This window comes from Peromyscus leucopus, chromosome 18 (assembly GCF_004664715.2).
Source record: "Peromyscus leucopus breed LL Stock chromosome 18, UCI_PerLeu_2.1, whole genome shotgun sequence".
NCBI lineage: Eukaryota > Metazoa > Chordata > Mammalia > Rodentia > Cricetidae > Peromyscus > Peromyscus leucopus.
Window position 1 is genome coordinate 35,670,369 of NC_051078.1, and position 17,704 is coordinate 35,688,072.

Sequence of the window (17,704 nt, forward strand, 5' to 3'; positions counted from 1 at the left end):
AACAACCAGACACAGTGGCCCCGTCTTACGGCGGCCTGTTTAGTTTACAAACACACAGAAAGGGTAACTTTATGTGACCCTAGGAAGCTGGCACCACAGTCGCAGAATGACCACTCAGAAGCCCTCGGTGAGTGCTTACAAAGTTTAGATCATTTGTTAACTTTCAAATAGCAGAATGCGTGCATACAAAGTTTAATTTCTCAGCTTTTCTCCCTTTTTAGTTGTAAAATAGTAACTCAGTCTCATGTCCTTGTGTGGCAATAGTCTTCTGGCCTGGAGTCAAGCTTGGCCCCTTTTCAGTTTATAACAGAGCTCACACAACAATACCAGGCATGCTGGCACAGGCTCGTATTCCCAGCATTGGGAGGCAGAGACAGGGCCCCTGAGGATCACCAGCCAGACAATTTATCCTAATTGTTAAGTTGCAGGCCAATGAGAGATCTCATCTCAAAGGAGGTGGATGGTTTTCCTCATGGCCTCTATATTCACATACACCTATTCACACATGTGCCCTCTTACACCTACGAACATACACAAACACACGCACATTTGAAAAAGAATAACAAATTCTAAAATAATACCCCGATTTCAATTGGATCTTCAATCTTTCCCTTGGAAGGCCACATCCACTCTCGTACGATGTTTCCTTTCTTGCTGATCAGCATGCCTCCATCCTGATTAAACATCATGGCTATGACTTTCCTATGACAAACAGAGAGATGGGGCTAATTTAGAACAAGCAAATAAATCTTCACAGATTTATTGATTTGGCTAAGGTGATGGAAGCCACCAAGATGTAGCCTTAAAGAGCAAAAGAACCCTTTTGCTGGGGGACGGTCACTCTGCTTCTGCCCCAGTGCTTCTTGGGAGCCAAGAGTAGTCAGTTGATTCAGATGACCCGTTTAGGACGCACACCCTTTTCCATCCCACAAGGGAACAAATATGAGCTCTGCTGGCCTCTATCATATCATGTGACCATGATTCTTTGATTATGGCTGACTGAATCGGATGTGGGCATCTGACCCCAAAGAATCACGGAGGCACGATGCATTCAAGGGTGAGGAAAACTAGTGTGACTAGCATGGATTCTGGAGGGATGAGCAGCCTTGGGCCAGATGTGCTGGGATCCTAAGCTATCCTAACTCTGTCTTCAAGAACAATGAGACATCAAAGCTTTTTAACAAAATCGCGTACGTGATGAGATGGGCGGGTGCAAGGCAGGTCTACACTGGCTGACTTGGAAGGTCAGACTTGTTCAATGATTCAGGAGAGATGATGATAGCTTGGACTAGGATATAGGTGTGAGAGAGAGAGAGAGACATGGGCATCGATTCAAGAGCTCTCTAGAGCAGTGCTTCTCAGCCTTCCTAGGGCTGCGACCCTTTAATGCAGCGCCTCATGCTGTGGTGACCTCCAACCATAAAATTATTTTTGTTGCTACTTCATAACTGTAATTTTGCTGCTGTTGTGAATCGTAATGTAAATATCTGATATGCAGGATATCTGCTATGTGACCCCTGGGAAAAGGTCATTCGAGTCATTCGACCCCCAAAGGGGTCATGACCGCTGACCTAAGGGCTGCTGACAAGGCTCAGCAGACAAATGCGTTTGTTGTGTAAGCCTGACTAAGTGAGTTAGATTCCCAGAACCCACATAAAGGTGGAAGGAGAAAACCACCTCCACAAAGTTGTCCTCTGACCTCCACATGTGTACCACAGCACATGTGTGTCCCCCCTCATCCACACACAAAATAGTAAATAAAAATTTAACAAACAATAATAATAATACATATATATATACGAATACCAATATACTGCCAACACCCCCATCATACTTCCTCACTGAGAAGTAGTCAACAGTAAATGCTGAGAGCTACAGCAACCTCTAGAGCAAGCATTTGCAATATGAAGGTGTCGGGGAATATTATTTTAAGGTGTGTCACTTTTGTTTATGTTGCATTTGTTTAACTCTGTGAAGCTGTGATACTGTGCCTGTCTAAAATACCTGGTAATCTAATAAAGAACTGAACGGCCAATAGCAAAGCAGGAGAAAGGATAGGTGGGGTTGGCAGGAAGAAAGACTATATAGGAGAAAACTGGGGGGAGAGAGAAGAAAAGAGATGGAGGAGTGAGAAAAGGAAGAAGCCAGAGAAGGAGGAGGACTCCAGGGGCCAGCCACCCAGCTACACAGCCAGCCATTACCACACAGGAGTAAGAGGAAGATTTACAGAAGTAAAAGAATAGGAAAAGCCCAGAGGCAAAATGTAGACGGGATAATTTAAGATAAGGAAAGCTGGTGAGAAACAAGCCAAGCTAAGGCTGGACATTTATAATTAAGAATAAGCCGCCTCCATGTGTGATTTATTTGGGAGCTGGGTGGCGGGCCCCTCAAAAGAGCCCAGAGAGTAAAAAACAACACCATCATGAAGGAACAGTAAAGAATTCATAGGAGGGAGCTAGAGAGATAGTCTCAGGTATTCCATTCTGGGACAGAAAGTACATGAATGTGGTAATGTAAATAGACTTCAGTGTCTGAACTTTGGGAATAGTTGCAGGTGACGGATCTGATATCTAAAATAATAGAAGGTGGCCAGTTCAGGTTGGTTCAGCATAGCATACAGAGCTAGGAGAATACAAAAAATATCCAGGCCAGAATCAGGCAGGAGAAAATAACCAAGCCTTACAAGTTTTCATCAATACCCTTGGGTGGCAAACTAATGCTCATCCATCTGTTATGTGTTTGCACATCTCAAGGTAATGGGAAACGATTGATCAAAATAGAACCAAAGGTGGAAAGACCCAAAGGAGAGAGACATTTCTTTCGTAGCTGATTGAGAAAAAAATAAAGGCAAAATCGTACACTGTCTCAAGAGAACACGCGTCTCTTTCTCCATGCTCGGAAGATAGATGTGACCACATGATTTGTCCTATTTGATCAGCAGCTTGAAAGCACTTGGTGGGGCTCTCCTTCATTCTTGCTGCTTGGCAACCCAGCCATCACATGAAGCAGCTTGAACTGGCCTACAAGACACACAGCCAGGTTGCCTCCAAGCTCCGGCAGATAGCCAGATACCTAAGTCACCTAGCTCCCAAGGCCAGGCTCATAATCCCATGTCATCATCACAATGACTCACGGAGACTCATCTAGTGTGGACTCAGCTCTCGCCCTTCCTTCTCTCGACCTCTATTAAGGGTTGGGAAGGGCGGGGGAGAGCCCTGGATTAAAGGCTAAGAACTTTCGATGCTTTTCTGTAACTATGTGGACTTGGAAAAGTTATTCATCTTGCATAAGCCTTGGTTCTCTTTGATGAGCATTAGGCTTAAATCATAGGGTCCCTGGGAAAATTAAATAAAATCTAGAATGTTCTTTCTACTTAATCCCCCCAACACACACACACACACACACACACACACACACACACACACACACACAGAGCAATACTTGGAAATTCTGGCCCGGTGACACAAACTGGTAATTCTAACACTTAAGAAGCTGAAGCTGGCCGGGCGTTGGTGGCGCACGCCTTTAATCCCAGCACTCGGGAGGCAGAGCCAGGTGGATCTCTGTGAGTTCGAGGCCAGCCTGGGCTACCAAGTGAGTCCCACGGAAGGCGCAAAGCTACACAGAGAAACCCTGTCTCGAAAAACCAAAAAAAAAAAAAAAAAAAAGAAGTTGAAGCTGGGGGCTGGAGAGATGGCTCAGAGGTTAAGAGCACTGACTGCTCTTCCAGAGGTCCTGAGTTCAATTCCCAGCACCCACATGGTGGCTCACAACTATCTGTAATGAGATCTGGCGCCCTCTTCTGTATATATAATAAGTAAATAATCTTTTTTAAACAAAAGTTGAAGCTGGAGGTTCACAAAGTTTGAAGACAACCTGGCCCTATACAAGGAGTTTGAGATCAGCCCGTTACATAGTGAGACCCTTCCTCAAAAAACAAAACAACAACAAAAAAAAAACCCACCACTACCAACAACTCTCAAAAAAAATCCAGTGAAATACATTTATTCTTGGAGAAGCAATTATTACTTCTCTGTTCTTTCTACAGTGTCCTGGAACGAGATGTTCAATTAAAATGCCAGAAAATTACATCATGCTTCCTAATCTTTCCTTCCCAACTTTTAAACTAGCGTTGTTGAGAGGCGGAACGACCTTTTGAAAGAGCTTCCTCGGCCTTTGAAATGATTCCAGGTCCTGTGCTCTTCAGTTCTTCTCGACATCAAAGCTGGGACAGGCCCTTCCACACCGAGGGCGGTGTTTAGGGTGACGCATGCAGCCACTCTGTGAGCCTGTTAATCCGTCTCCTTCTAGGCATTTGTGTCTTCAGAATCAAGAGTTAGTCTTCTATGTCTTTACGGTTTTTGCTGGCCTGTCTTGTCTTCGCTGGCGAGCTGGCGCTGACTTGGCTCACGGAAACAACCTGGAAGGGAAGCTGTGTGAAGGGGCTTCACCGGAAGTGCAGTCAGCACGCAGGAAGTGCTGAATGCAGGCGAAGCAGGAATGCACATTTATAACCTTGCTGAGGAAGGAAAGAAGGCTCAGAGCCCATGGCTTGATTCTCAATCCGCATCATGCTTCCTAATCTTTTTTAAAAGATTTATTTATCATATACACCTGCACACCAGAAGAGGGCACCAGATCTCATTACAGATGGTTGTGAGTCACCATGTGGTTGCTGGGAATTGAACTCAGGACCTTTGGAAGAGCAGCTGGTGCTCTTAACCTCTGAGCCATCTCTCCAGCCTTCCAAACTTTTTTTTAAAGAGATGAAACTACCATCATCTGGAAGCTAGGAGAAATAAAAAATATATAGGGGATGGGAAGATGTGTGATTGGAGCTAATATGAAATGTGAACTCCAGCAAAGGTGGAGGTCAAAACAATCCCCAGGATGCCTTGCTTCACCAGGAGGTGGCCTTATGAGTCGATCTTGATGTTGGCTTCTTCCTAAAACTCTAAGAGCCAGGAAATATTCTCCTAAATCCGCATCTAAACTTGTTGTGTTGCTCTGTCTGTCTGTCTATTTATGTATCTATGCAGCACTTTGTTATTGGTTTTCCATCTAAGGTAGAAACATCTAACTGTGTCATTAACTGAACTCGAGTGTGTGGAAAATCAGCAGGTACAAGTTTGTGGACAAATAACACTCCGCAGAGACACAGCAGTTATAGTGAGTCGGGTACTAGCTTCCTCCAACTCAAGCCCCCTGAGCCTCAGGATGTGACCTTATTTGAAAAATGGGTCCTTTGCGAATGTAATCAGTGAAGAACCTCATGAGGAAATCATCCTGGGTTTACTGTGGGTGCTGAAGCTGATCCTAATGTCCGTGGATGGAGAGGAGCCGGGCACAGAGAAAGAGAGAAAAAGAGGAACAGAGAAGGGGGAACAGCAGAAGAAAGTAAAGGCCCAGCCACGAAATCTGTGGGCGCCCAACAGACAGAAAGGAAACAGGTGTGAGCCCAGTGTTTTCATCTGTCTTCCAGACCCTGGATCTGGGAGAGAACACATTGCTCCTGTCTTAGACACCAGCTTATGGTGACTTTCAAGATAGCCTAGGAAATGAATATGGTCAGCATCCACAGCCAGTACCGTTGACACCCGTAGCTCCTGCCGCCTGCTTCTGGTTTATTCCAAATTCTGACACCCCCTCCCCAGTTCCCCAGCCTGCACTTGACCTTATCCTGACCCTCGATGACATTTAATGCCATTCCTTGCTCTGTTTCCTTTCTGAGCCTGGGGAGGATTTGGGGTTGGGTGAAGCTGGGAGACATAGTATAAAATCAGGAGGATCAAGTCTGGGTCATATTCATAGCACCAGGATAAGGTTCAAGGCCAGGCATTGTATGAGCCAACCTGAGCAAACATCACTCAGTAGTTATTTTTAGGAGCCAAAGTCTGACAGTCAAAAGACAAGCTCTGTGACAGAGTAGGCTAAAGAGTCTACCTTGGCCTGTTCAGAAGAAACAGTGGGCCCCGAATATGTCCTTTTCAAGAACTCATAAATAGGCCAGGCAGTGGAGGCACACACCTTTAATCCCAGCCCTTGGGAGGCAGAGGAAGGTGGATCTCTGTGAGTTTGAGGCTAGCCTGGTCTACAGAGTAAGATCCAGGACAGGCTCCAAATCTACACAGAGAAACCCTGTCTCAAAAAACAACAACAGCAACAAAACAAAACACACCTCTTAAATATGCCTTTACATGGAAAGGGGACTTTGCATGTTGTTCTAGCTAAAAACCTCAAGTGGGAAGATTCTGTAGGTGGGTCAATGTTATCACAAAATACTTAAATAAATGATGTAGAAGAGTCAGAATCAGAAAAGGAGACAGGATGAGACAAGTGGAGGTTGGAATTTGAAGACCTTACCCTGCTGGCTTTGACAGTAAAGGAAGGGACCAGGAGCCTGGGAACACAGGCTGCTCACAGAGGCTGGGAAAAGCAGGAGAACAGATTTTTCCCTACAGTGTGCTACAGACATGTGACTTTGTGCCTTGACTATACCCTATCGAGACCTGTTTGGGACCTCTCACGTCTACAACTATAGGGTTATCTGTGATGTCACTACATTTATGGTAATCTGTCACAGCACTCATAAGGAAGTAATATACCATCCTCTCCCCCTGGGCTGCTGGCATCTGCCCCGTGGGAGGGGACTGCTCACTGCTTCCCAGACTTCCTCTGCAGGAAGAACTGAGGAGCACTCCCAGGAACCAGAAAGGCATGGGTCTCCTGCTTGGCCCATTTAATGCATTGGACCATCTCCAGCTTGGCAGACACCTTGATGCCTTGGCGCGTTTCCTAGAACTGTAAAAGAAATTCTAAACACCAGTTCTCATGCTCCGGGTGAGAGTTTCTCTCAGTCCTGTACCAGCCTGCACATTGTCAGGTGTGCACATTCTCAGCCTTGGTGTTTCCACTATGCTTGGGGATCCTCAAATCTCCAGTTCCACATACCCTCTGACGATCAGAATCCATACTTTGCAGGCTCTTCTGAGAGTTAATTATCCACCTACCTACTCAGCTCCAAATCCAGCTTGTCCATCTATCTGTCTATCTATCTATCTATCTATCTATCTATCTATCTATCTATCTATCTATCTATCTATCTATCTACCTGTCTGTCTATCTATCCATCTATCTCTCTCTCTCTGTCTGTCCGTCCGTCCGTCCGTCCGTCTGTCTGTCTATTTAGTCTATGTACCATCTATCGCTCACTCTTATTTTGAGGCAGCATCTCCCTATGTAGCTCAACCTGGCTTTGAACTTGGTGATCCTCTTGCCTTAGTCTCCTGGAGGATTACAGGCATGCCTCATCAAGCCCAGCTTTTTTTTTTTTTTAACTGCTTTATTGAGGTATGATTGACATTTTTTAAAGGTGCATAATTACTATATACAATTTGATGAGCTTGGAGAGCACTTTATACCTATGAAACCACCTCACAGGCTGGGCCCTAGATCATCACCTCCACGAGCTAGAGCTCTGTCTTATTCTATCTCCCTTAGAACACACCAAAAGCTTCCATCATTATATGTCTTATTAAGTCTCAGAATCATATTATTGGATTGGAAAAATGGATTTAAAAAGTAATACTTAGGTTTTTTTGGTTATAAATACACTAAGACAGGTCTGGTGGTAGAGACCTGTAATCCCACCTACTCAGGAGGCTGGGACAGGGGACTCACAAACTCAAGGCCTGTTTAAGAATGAGCTCAAAGCCAGAGTGAGAACCTACCTCAAAAACAGAAATGAAAAAGAGTGGGGTCAGGAGACAGGTTCAGGGGCAAAGCTGTGGAATATTCCTGTACAGTGCATCAATTATGCTCTGGTTGGTTTAATAAAGAAGCTGACTGGCCAATAGCAAGGCAGGATAAGGTTAGGCAGAAAAACCAAGCTAAGGAGGTGAAGAAGAAGGGTGGAATGGGGGGGGACGTGAATGAGCCACCCAAGAAGCAAAATGCCAGAGGACCTGTAAAGCCACGGCCACATGGCAATACATAGATGAATAGAAATGGGTTAATATAAATGTAAGAACTAGTTAGTAATAAGCCTGAGCTATCGGCTGAGCATTTTGTAATTAATATAAGCCTTGTGTGTTTATTTGGGACCAAGTGGTCAGGACAGAAAAGCTCTGCCTCCGTTTACAGGGCAAAGGTGTTTGCCCTGTATGCCTGGCACCGGAAATTGACCCCAGAACCCATGAAAAGGTGGAAGCAGAGAACAAACTCCACAGTTATTCTCTGACCTCCACACACGTATCATGGCATATATACATCAATAATAATAAAAATAACAACAATAAAAATAAAGAGAGCTTTGGGGACATAGCTCAGGGAGAGAGTGTTTGCCTAGTATGCTCTAGGTCCTCGATTCAGTCCCCAAGAAACACGGGTTATCTGACTATGAACACTGAGTATGGACTCTGTGTCCTTCCTTTTAACCCACATATAAAGTGATGCATTCCATTTCTGCTTTCACACATACATGCTCCAAGTAGTACCACTGTCCACGTTCTTGCCCTCCTGAATGCCTGTGCTACACAGCACAGTGAGGGAAGCCTGCAATGTGCTCTCGTCTCCGTCTTTAGTCCTTGCCCACGACTTATTCCCACCTCACTTTGATCCTTACGCATTACTTACGGCTCCAGAAAAGCATTGTGAGATTGGAAAGGGCAAAGCCTTAGCTTTTGAGACAGACTGGCACACCCCATTTTACCGTCAATATAAGACGTTTGCATTGCTGCTCTATAAATCTCTCATGACCCAAGCGATCAACAAATAAAACTATCTTCAAAGCTTTGAGCTAGGAAACAGCAAAGCCACGTCATCAGCAATTTCTCAACTCCAGAGGGATTTCAGTGGGGAGCAGGGCAGGGAGTGTGAGGGACCGGAGAGTCCAGAGACATTTGCGGGGACACGTGTCTACAGATCATAGCTCTGCTTGGCTTGGGGACTGTCCTCTTAACTGAGGTCCTCTGTTCTGGCTTCCTACTGCCTAGAATACTCCCTCCAGCAGAAAGGCCAGCCCGTGGCTTCCAGGTGTTTCTGTTCATAAGGCCTCTTACCAGAGACATCGCACATCACACAGCAGAGACGCCACCCCACATCCCCTGTGGTGCCCCTTATCCTGACCTCTTTTTCTCTATAACACTTTTGTCTCCCGGATACAGCACATATTTAGTTGTTTCCTCGTCTCCTGCACTAAAATGTAAGAGAAATACTTAGTGCCTGCACATGCCCACGTTAGTAGGTACCCTGGGAAGATTTTTAATCAATGCATACAAATATACTGTACATAGAGGCAATTTTTTCTTTCAAGAATTCAACTACCTTCCCAGAGGCCTAAGGAGAATGTCATTTTATGAATGAAAATCAAGAAAAGAGAAAATTCTATGAGCTGTAGAGAAGAAGGTATACTCTTTTGTGTTTGGGTGACATGTTCTGTAAATATTTTAGGTCGATTTGGTATATGGCATCATTTAGGCCTGGCATTTCTCCGTTTAGTTTTTTGTCTGAATGACCTGTCTGTTGGTGAGAGTTGGGTATTGAAGTGACCCACTATTATCTTTGAGGGTCAATGTGTGATTTAAGCTATAGTAATGTTCCTTTTAACTTGGGTGCCCTTGTGTTTGGGCATAAATGGTTAGAACTGCAGTATTCTCTTGGTGGATTTTTCCTTTGCTGAGTATATAGTGTCCTTGTCTATCTCCTCAGATTCATTTTGGTTTGAAGTCTATTATATCAGAATTTAAATGGCTAAACTGGCTTGTTTTTGGGGTCCATTTGCTAAGAATATCTTTTTCTATTATTTATCCTGAGGTGATGGCTATCCTTGAGGTTAAGGGATGTTTCTTGGATGCAGCGAAGAATGGATCCCGTTTTCAAATCTAATCTGTTAGTCTTTGTCCTTTCATTGAGGGATTGAGAGCTATCGATGAGCAGTGATTGTTGATTCCCATTATTTTGTTGTTTCCTTGTGGGCTTTTTTTCTCTCTCCTCTTTTGATTTACTGGTCTGAGATTATTTATTCCTTCTGTTTTTGTGGGTGTAAAGTTAACCTCTTCAGGTTGAGGTATTCTAGCACCTCTGTAGAGCTGGGTTTGCAGACAGTGCTTAAATTCGTGTTTGTTTGTTTGTTTGTTTGTTGAACATCTTTCTTTCTCCATTGATTGTGATTGAAAATTTGGCTGGGTGTAGTAATCTTAGCTGGCATCTGTGGTCTCTTGGAGTTTGCAGAGCATCTGCGAGGTCTTTCTGACATTGAGGGTCTCCATGGAGAAGGCATGTGTTATTATAATGGTCTGCCTTTATATGTGACTTTGTCCTTTTCCCTTGCAGCTTTGAATATCCTTTCTATGTTCTAACATTTGGTGTTCTACTACGTGGTGAGAAGAATCTCTTTTCTGGTCCACTCTCTTTTGTCTTCTCTATGCTTCTTGTACCTTGGTAGGCACCTCTTTTAGACTAGGGAAATTATTTTCTATGATTTTGATACTTCTCAGCACTTCATGGAATTTTCTCTAAAATTGACCACATACTTGAACATGAAGCAAGCCTTGGCAAATACAAAAAAATTGGAACAACTGTGCATGTGTTTTATATATATATATATATATATATATATATATATATATATTTTTATTTTATTTTATTTTATATATAATATGTATATTAAGTGGATATCAACAACAGAATGCTTAGAAACTCATGGAAATTGAACAATTTACTAGTGAATGAAATAAGAAAGAAATTAAGCTGAGTGGTCGTGGCACACGCCTTTAATCCCAGCACTTAGAAGTCAGAGGCAGGAGGATCTCTGAGTTCAAGGCCAGCCCGGTCTACAGAGCCAGTTCCAGAACAGCCAGAGCTATACAGAGAAACCTTGCCTCAAAAAAACAAAAAAAAAAAAAAAAAAAAACAAAAAAGAAAGAAAGAAAAAAAAGAACATTTAAAACTTTTCATATGTGACTGAAAATGAAAACAATATACCCAAACTCATGGGAGACAGTGAAGGTTGTTCTAAGAGGCAAGCTCATATAGCATCAAGTGCCTACATAAAAAAATTGGAGCGATCTCATATTAGTAACTTAATGACACACCTAAAGTCTCTAGAACAAAAAGACAAAATAAGTCCAAAAAGAGTAGATGGCAAGAAATAATCAAACTGAGGGCTGAAATCAATAAAACAGAAACAGCATCAACAATATAGAAAGACTCAATGAAACAAAGAGTTGGTTCTTTGAGAAAATCAGTAAGATTGACAAACCCTTATCCAAATTACATAAAAGTTAGAGAGAAAATATCCATATTAACAAAATTAGAAATGATAAGGGGCTGGGTGGTGGTGGCCCACACCTTTAGTCCCAGCATGTGGAAGGCAGAGGCAGGTGGATCTCAGTGAGTTCGAGGCCAGCCTGGTCTACAGAGTGAGTTCCAGGACAGCCAGGACTGTTACACAGGGAAACCCTGTCTTGAAAAAGAAAAGAAAAGAAATGAAATGAGAAGTGAGGCATAACAATGGACACTGATGAAATCCAGAGAATCACAAGAACATACTGAGAATCACAAGAACACACTGAATCAATCAACAAGAACATACTGCACAAAGAACACACTGAGAATCACAAGAACATACTGAGAATCACAAGAACACACTGAGAATCACAAGAACACACTGAGAATCACAAGAACACACTGAGAATCACAAGAACACACTGAGAATCACAAGGAGAATCACAAGTGAGAATCACAAGAACACACTGAGAATCACAAGGAACATACTGAGAATCACAAGAACATACTGAGAATCACAAGAACATACTGAGAATCACAAGAACATACTGTACTCCACCAATTGGAAAATCTAAAAGAAATGGATACTTTTCTTGAGATATACCACATACCAAAACAAATCAAATCAGATAAGCAATTTAAACAGACCTAGAATCCCTAGTGAATTAGAAGCAGGAAATAAAAGTCTCCCAACCCAAAACCCCCCAGGACCAAATGGTTTTAGTGCAAAATTTTACCAGACTTTCAAAGAAGAGTTAACACAAATACCCTCAAATTATTCCACAAAGTAGAAGCAGAAGGAACATTGCCCACTTTGTTTTGTGAGGTCACAGTTACCCTGATATTCAAACCACATAAATACCTAACAAGGAAAGAGAATTACAGACCAATTTCTCTTATGAACCTAGATGCAAAAATTCTCAATAAAATACTTGCAAACTGAACCCAAAAACACATCAGAAAGATCATTAACCCAAAGATGGATGAATTGTTCAACATACATAAATTGATAAATGTAATCCACTCTATAAATAAACTGAAAAAAAAAAACTCACATGATCATCTCATTAGATGCAGAAAAGGCCTTGCCAAAACCCAACACCCCTTTATAAGGGTCCTTGAGAGAGTAGGGACATAGGTGCTTGCTAGTTTTACCTTAGGCGCTTGCTAGTTTTACCTCAACTTGACACAAGCTAGAGACACTGGAGAGGAGAAAGCTTTAACTGAGAAAATGCCTCAATAAGATCGGGCTAAGGCTGGGCGGTGGTGGCACACACCTTTAACCCCAGCACTCAGGAGGCAGATCTTTGTGAGTTCCAGGCCAGCCTGGTCTACAGAGCAAGATCCAGGAAAAGCGCAAAGCTACACAGAGAAACCCTGTCTCGAAAAACCAAAAAGAAGATCAGGAGGATGGCCCAGCCCATTGTGGGTGATGCCATCCCTGGGCTGGTGGTCCTGGGTTCTATAAGAAAGCAGGCTGAGCAAGGCAAGGGCAGCAAGCCAGTAAGCAGCACCCCTCCATGACCTCTGCATCAGTTCCTGTCTCTAGGTTCCTGCTCTGTTTGAGTTCCTGTCTTGACTTCCTTTGATGATGAACAGTGATATGGAAGTGTAAGCCAAATAAACCCTTTCCTTCCCAGGTTGCTTTGGCAATGGTGATTCACCACAACAATAGTAAAGACAACAGACCTCAACATAATAAAGACAATTTACAGCAAGCCCACATCCAACATCAACGTATATAGAGAGAAACTCAAAGCATTTCCACTAAAATCAGGAGTACTCTCTCCATACTCTTCAACATGGTACTTGAAGTCATAGCTCGAGCAACAAGACAACTGAAAGAGATCAAGAGAACACAAACAGGAAGGAAGAAGTCAAAGTATCTTTATTTGCAGATGATGTGAATGTACATATAAGTGACCCTAAAAATTCCACCAGGAAACTCCTAGAATCTGCAAAGCATGAGAATATAAAATTAATAAATAAAAACCAGTACCCTGACTGTATACAAAGGACTAACTGACTGAGAAAGAAATCAGGGATACAGCACCTTTCACAAAAGCCTCAAACAACAACAACAACAAAAATACCTTGGGGTAACTCTAAACAAACATGTGAAAGATTTGCATAATAAAAACTTTAAGACACTGAAGAAGGTATCAGAAGATGGAAAGATCTTCCATGCTCATTGGTAGGATTAACATAGTAAAAATAGCCAGTTACCAAAAGAATCTACAGGTTCAATACAATCCCCATCAAAATTTCAACACAATTCTTCACAGAACTTGAATGGACTTGATTCAATTTTTAGCTTTATATGGAAATACAAAAACAAAAACAAAAAACAGGATAGCTAAAACACTCCTGAACAATAAAAGAATTGCTGGAGGTATCACCATCCCCAATCTCAAATTGTACTACTGAGCTATAGTAATAAAAAAAGAAAGCATGGTATTGACATAAAAGCAGACACATTGATCACCGTGTTTGAAGACCCAGACACAAATCTATACACCTATGCACACCTAATTTTTGATAGAGAAGTCAGAAATACACACTGGACAAAAGACAGCATCTTCAACCAAATGGTGCTGGTCAAACTGGGCGTATTCATCTAGAAGAATGCAAATAGATCCATACTTATCACTCTGCAAAAAACTCAAATCTAAACGAACCAAGAACCTCAACAAAGGACAGATTCACTGAACTGACAGAAGAAAGAGTGGGGAACAGCCTTGAACTCACTGGCACAGGAGACAACTTTCTGCACAGAACACTGGTAGCACAGGCATTAAGGACAATTATTAAATGGGACCTCATGAAACTGAAAAGACTAAGGACACTGTCCTTCAGACAGAGGGGCAGGCCACAGAATAAGAAAAGATTTTTACCAGCTACACATCTGATGGAGGACTAATATACAAAATATATAAAGAACTCAAAGAACTGAACAGAAAGCAAATAACCCAATTTAAAAATAAGGTACAGATCTAATCAGAGAATACTCAAAAAAGGAAACAGAAATGAATGAGAAGCACTTAAAGAAACATTTAACATCTTTAGCCATCAGGAAAATGCAAATCTAAACTACTTTGAGATTCCATCTTACACCTGTCAGAATGGCCAAGATCTGTTGTAGGTTGTTTTTTACTCTTTTGGGGGGCCCACCACCCAGCTCCCAAATAAATCACACACGGAGGCTTATTCTTAATTATGAATGCCCAGCCTTAGCTTGGCTTGTTTCTAGCCAGTTTTGCTTAACTTTAAATTATCCCATCTACCTTTTGCCTCTGGGCATTTCCCGTTCTCTTCTGTAAATCTTACTCTTACTTCCATGGCTTGCTGGTTGTGTAGCTGGGTGGCTGGCCCCTGGAGTCCTCCTCCTTCTCTGGCTACTTCATCCTATATCTCCAATCCCTCTTCCCAGATTTCTCCTTCTATTTATTCTCCCTCCCTGCCAGCCCCACCTATCCTCTCTCCTGCCTTGCTATTGGCCAGTTCTTTACTAGGCCATCAGGTGTTTTAGACAGGTACATTAACACAGGTTCAGAGTTAAACAAATGCAACATAAACAAAAGTAACACACCTTAAAATAATATTCCACTATGAAGATCAATAATACAAGTGACAGCTCATGCTGGTGAGGATATGGAGTAAGGGGAACACTCATCCATTGCTGATGGGAGTGCAAACTTGTACAGCCATTATGGAAATCAGTGTGGCTGTTTCTTGGGAAGTTGAGAATAGATCTACCTGAAGATATAGCTATACCACTCCTGGCCACATACCCAAAGGTTTCTATACCCTACTACAGAGACACTTGCTTGACCATGTTTATAGCCGCTCTATTCATAATATCCAGAATTTGGAAACTGAATAGATGTCCACCAGTGGATGAATGGATAGAGAAAATGTGGTACATTTATACAATAGAATATTATTCAGCTGTTAAAAAATGAAATCATGAAATTCACAGGTAAACTGATGTGACTAGAAAAAAAAATCCTGAGTGAAGTAACCCAGACCCCAAAAGACAAATATGGTATATATTTGCTTATGTGTAGATGTTAACTGTTAAGTCTTCCATAAGCAGGCTAAAATGTATATAACCACAGAGATTAGATATGGAGTAAGGGACTGGGGGAAAGATTGGATCACCCTAAGAAGGGGAAATAGAACAGACAGTTATGGATTGATGGGGGGAGCTGGAATAAGGGGATCAAATGGGGAGGGGATATAAGAATGGGGTGAGGGAGGGAATACAGGAAGGGACAGATAAAGCTAAGACCAATTTGAGGGTTTATACGAAAATCTAATACAACAGAAACTTCCTAAATATATACATAGATGAAGGTGATCTAAATGGAATCTCCAAATAATGGAGGAGACAGACCCCCAACTGGACATCTCTTACCACCAAATGAAGCTTCCAGTTCCGGGAATGGGTTACACCTAATGTAGTTGTTGGTTTAAAGGGGCCCCATGGCAGCTCCCAAACAACCCAGGCTATTGGTTGTTCTCCAGAAACTGGTGATAAGGGTTCTATTGCTGAAGACAACACCTACACAACTCACTGAGCATGGAGAAGTCAAGCTGATGCCTACCCGGAAGCTTCATCCCTACTGACTGGTGTTCATGGTCTGGAAGGTACTCTACCAAAGGAGAAACGTAAACACCGACCCAGCTACAAAACCTTCACTCTACAGTGGTGTGTTGCTTGTGGTTTTCCTTTGGCTCTTTTTCTGTTCCATTGTTTGTTTTGTCTTATTCAGGTTTGTTTGTTTTTGTCTTCTTTTTTTAACATGCCTATTTGCTAATGAGAGAGAGCAAAAAAAAAAATACAGATTTGGAAGGGTGGGGAGGTAGGAAAGAACTGGAAGGAGTTGGGAGAGGGGAAACATAATCAAAATACATTGTTTGAAAAACATGTATTTTCAATAAAATAAAATAAAGCCTGGGGGGTGTGAATCAAGAAAAGAAGATGTGCTGTGTGTGGCGGCACATGACTTTACTCCCAGCACTCGGGAAGCAGAGGCAGGCGGATCTCTGTGAGTTCGAGGCCAGCCTGGTCTACAGAGTGAGTTCCAGGACAGACAGAGATATGTAGAGAGACCGTGTCTCAAAAAAAAAAAAAAAAAAAAAAAAAAAAAAAAAAAAAAAAAAAAAGGAAGGAAGGAAAGAAGGAAGGAAGGAAGAGCAAATCTCCCATTTGCTCCAGCTAAGGAGATCTGTTCGAGACAGCAGAGGAGGAGGTTCCACGATGGCAGAATGTCAAAGCCAGAGGACAGACAGCGGACACAGTTCCCAGGGAGGAAGTCCTAACACGAGAAAGGCTGAGGGAGATTGCAGGTCTTGTGCAGCTGGAGGATGGAGTTCTGCCAGTGTTGCCTGGTTCTTAAGAGGCAAGGAAGCCCATAGGAAGCAGGACTCACCTAACGGTTTCCTGCTTCTGTCTCCAGGCTGCACCCTCCTGAAACCTTGCTCCCATATAAGCCTCTCTGCTCTCATAGCATCCTCCCAGCATCCCCACATCATCCTCCCAGCATCCCCACATCATCCCCACAGCATCCCCACATCATCCCCACAGCATCCCCACATCATCCTCACATCATCCCCACATCATCCCCACATCATCCCCACATCATCCTCACATCATCTCCACATCATCCTCACAGCATCCCCACAGCATCCCCCCAGCATCCCCACAGCATCCCCACAGCATCCTCACAGCATCCCCCCAGCATCCCCACAGCATCCTCACATCATCTCCACATCATCCTCACAGCATCCCCACATCATCCCCCCAGCATCCCCACAGCATCCTCACAGCATCCCCACAGCATCCCCACAGCATACCTGCACGGATGACACTATTAGACTGAGACCACAAAATTTAGCCTGTGTCAATTTGCAGTCCTATGTAGGGAGACGCTTTGAACATATATGCCTATGCATGCATATTTATTTTATGCATAAATATTTCACTCTCCCTAACTTCTTTCCCAAGCAGATTGACAGCCTAAAAAAATGGCGCTGGCATCAGCTCCTCTCTCACAGCTTTACTTTACCCACAAATTCTACTTTACCTGACACCAGACATACCTATGAGGAAGAGAAATGCTACCACATCCAAAGGGCGTAAAGGTTCCCAGGACAACAGGATCCGGCCAGTCACTGAATATGTTGGTGTATAGGCCACCCCAAGGAAGGTCAGAGTAGCTTTGGCAGATAGCTAGGCGGCCAGAAGGATAGATGAAATCCAGGTTAAGGAACGGACTGACCAAGCAACGGGAATGTTAACCGTTCTTCTAGACAAAGATGTTAATTGTCTTTCTCACATACATTCTATTTTATATTTATTGATATTCTGAGACAAAGTGTTGTTTTGGGGTTTTTTTGGGGGGGGATGTTTGTT

The 17,704-nt window shown here is 42.8% G+C and overlaps 1 protein-coding gene across 1 annotated transcript in view; it reads right to left on the reverse strand.

The window, feature by feature from the left end:
* The window catches only part of LOC119086202, a 62,541-nt gene extending 45,006 nt beyond the window's left edge, over nucleotides 1-17,535 (reverse strand). The window contains exons 1-2 of the mRNA XM_037196812.1: nucleotides 17,392-17,535; nucleotides 582-702 (exon numbers count right to left, since the gene is read on the reverse strand). Of these exons, the coding sequence (XP_037052707.1) occupies nucleotides 582-689 (108 nt within the window). The 5' untranslated portion in view covers nucleotides 690-702; nucleotides 17,392-17,535. The remainder of the gene's footprint in view (nucleotides 1-581; nucleotides 703-17,391) is intronic.
* Nucleotides 17,536-17,704: the final 169 nt, after the last annotated feature.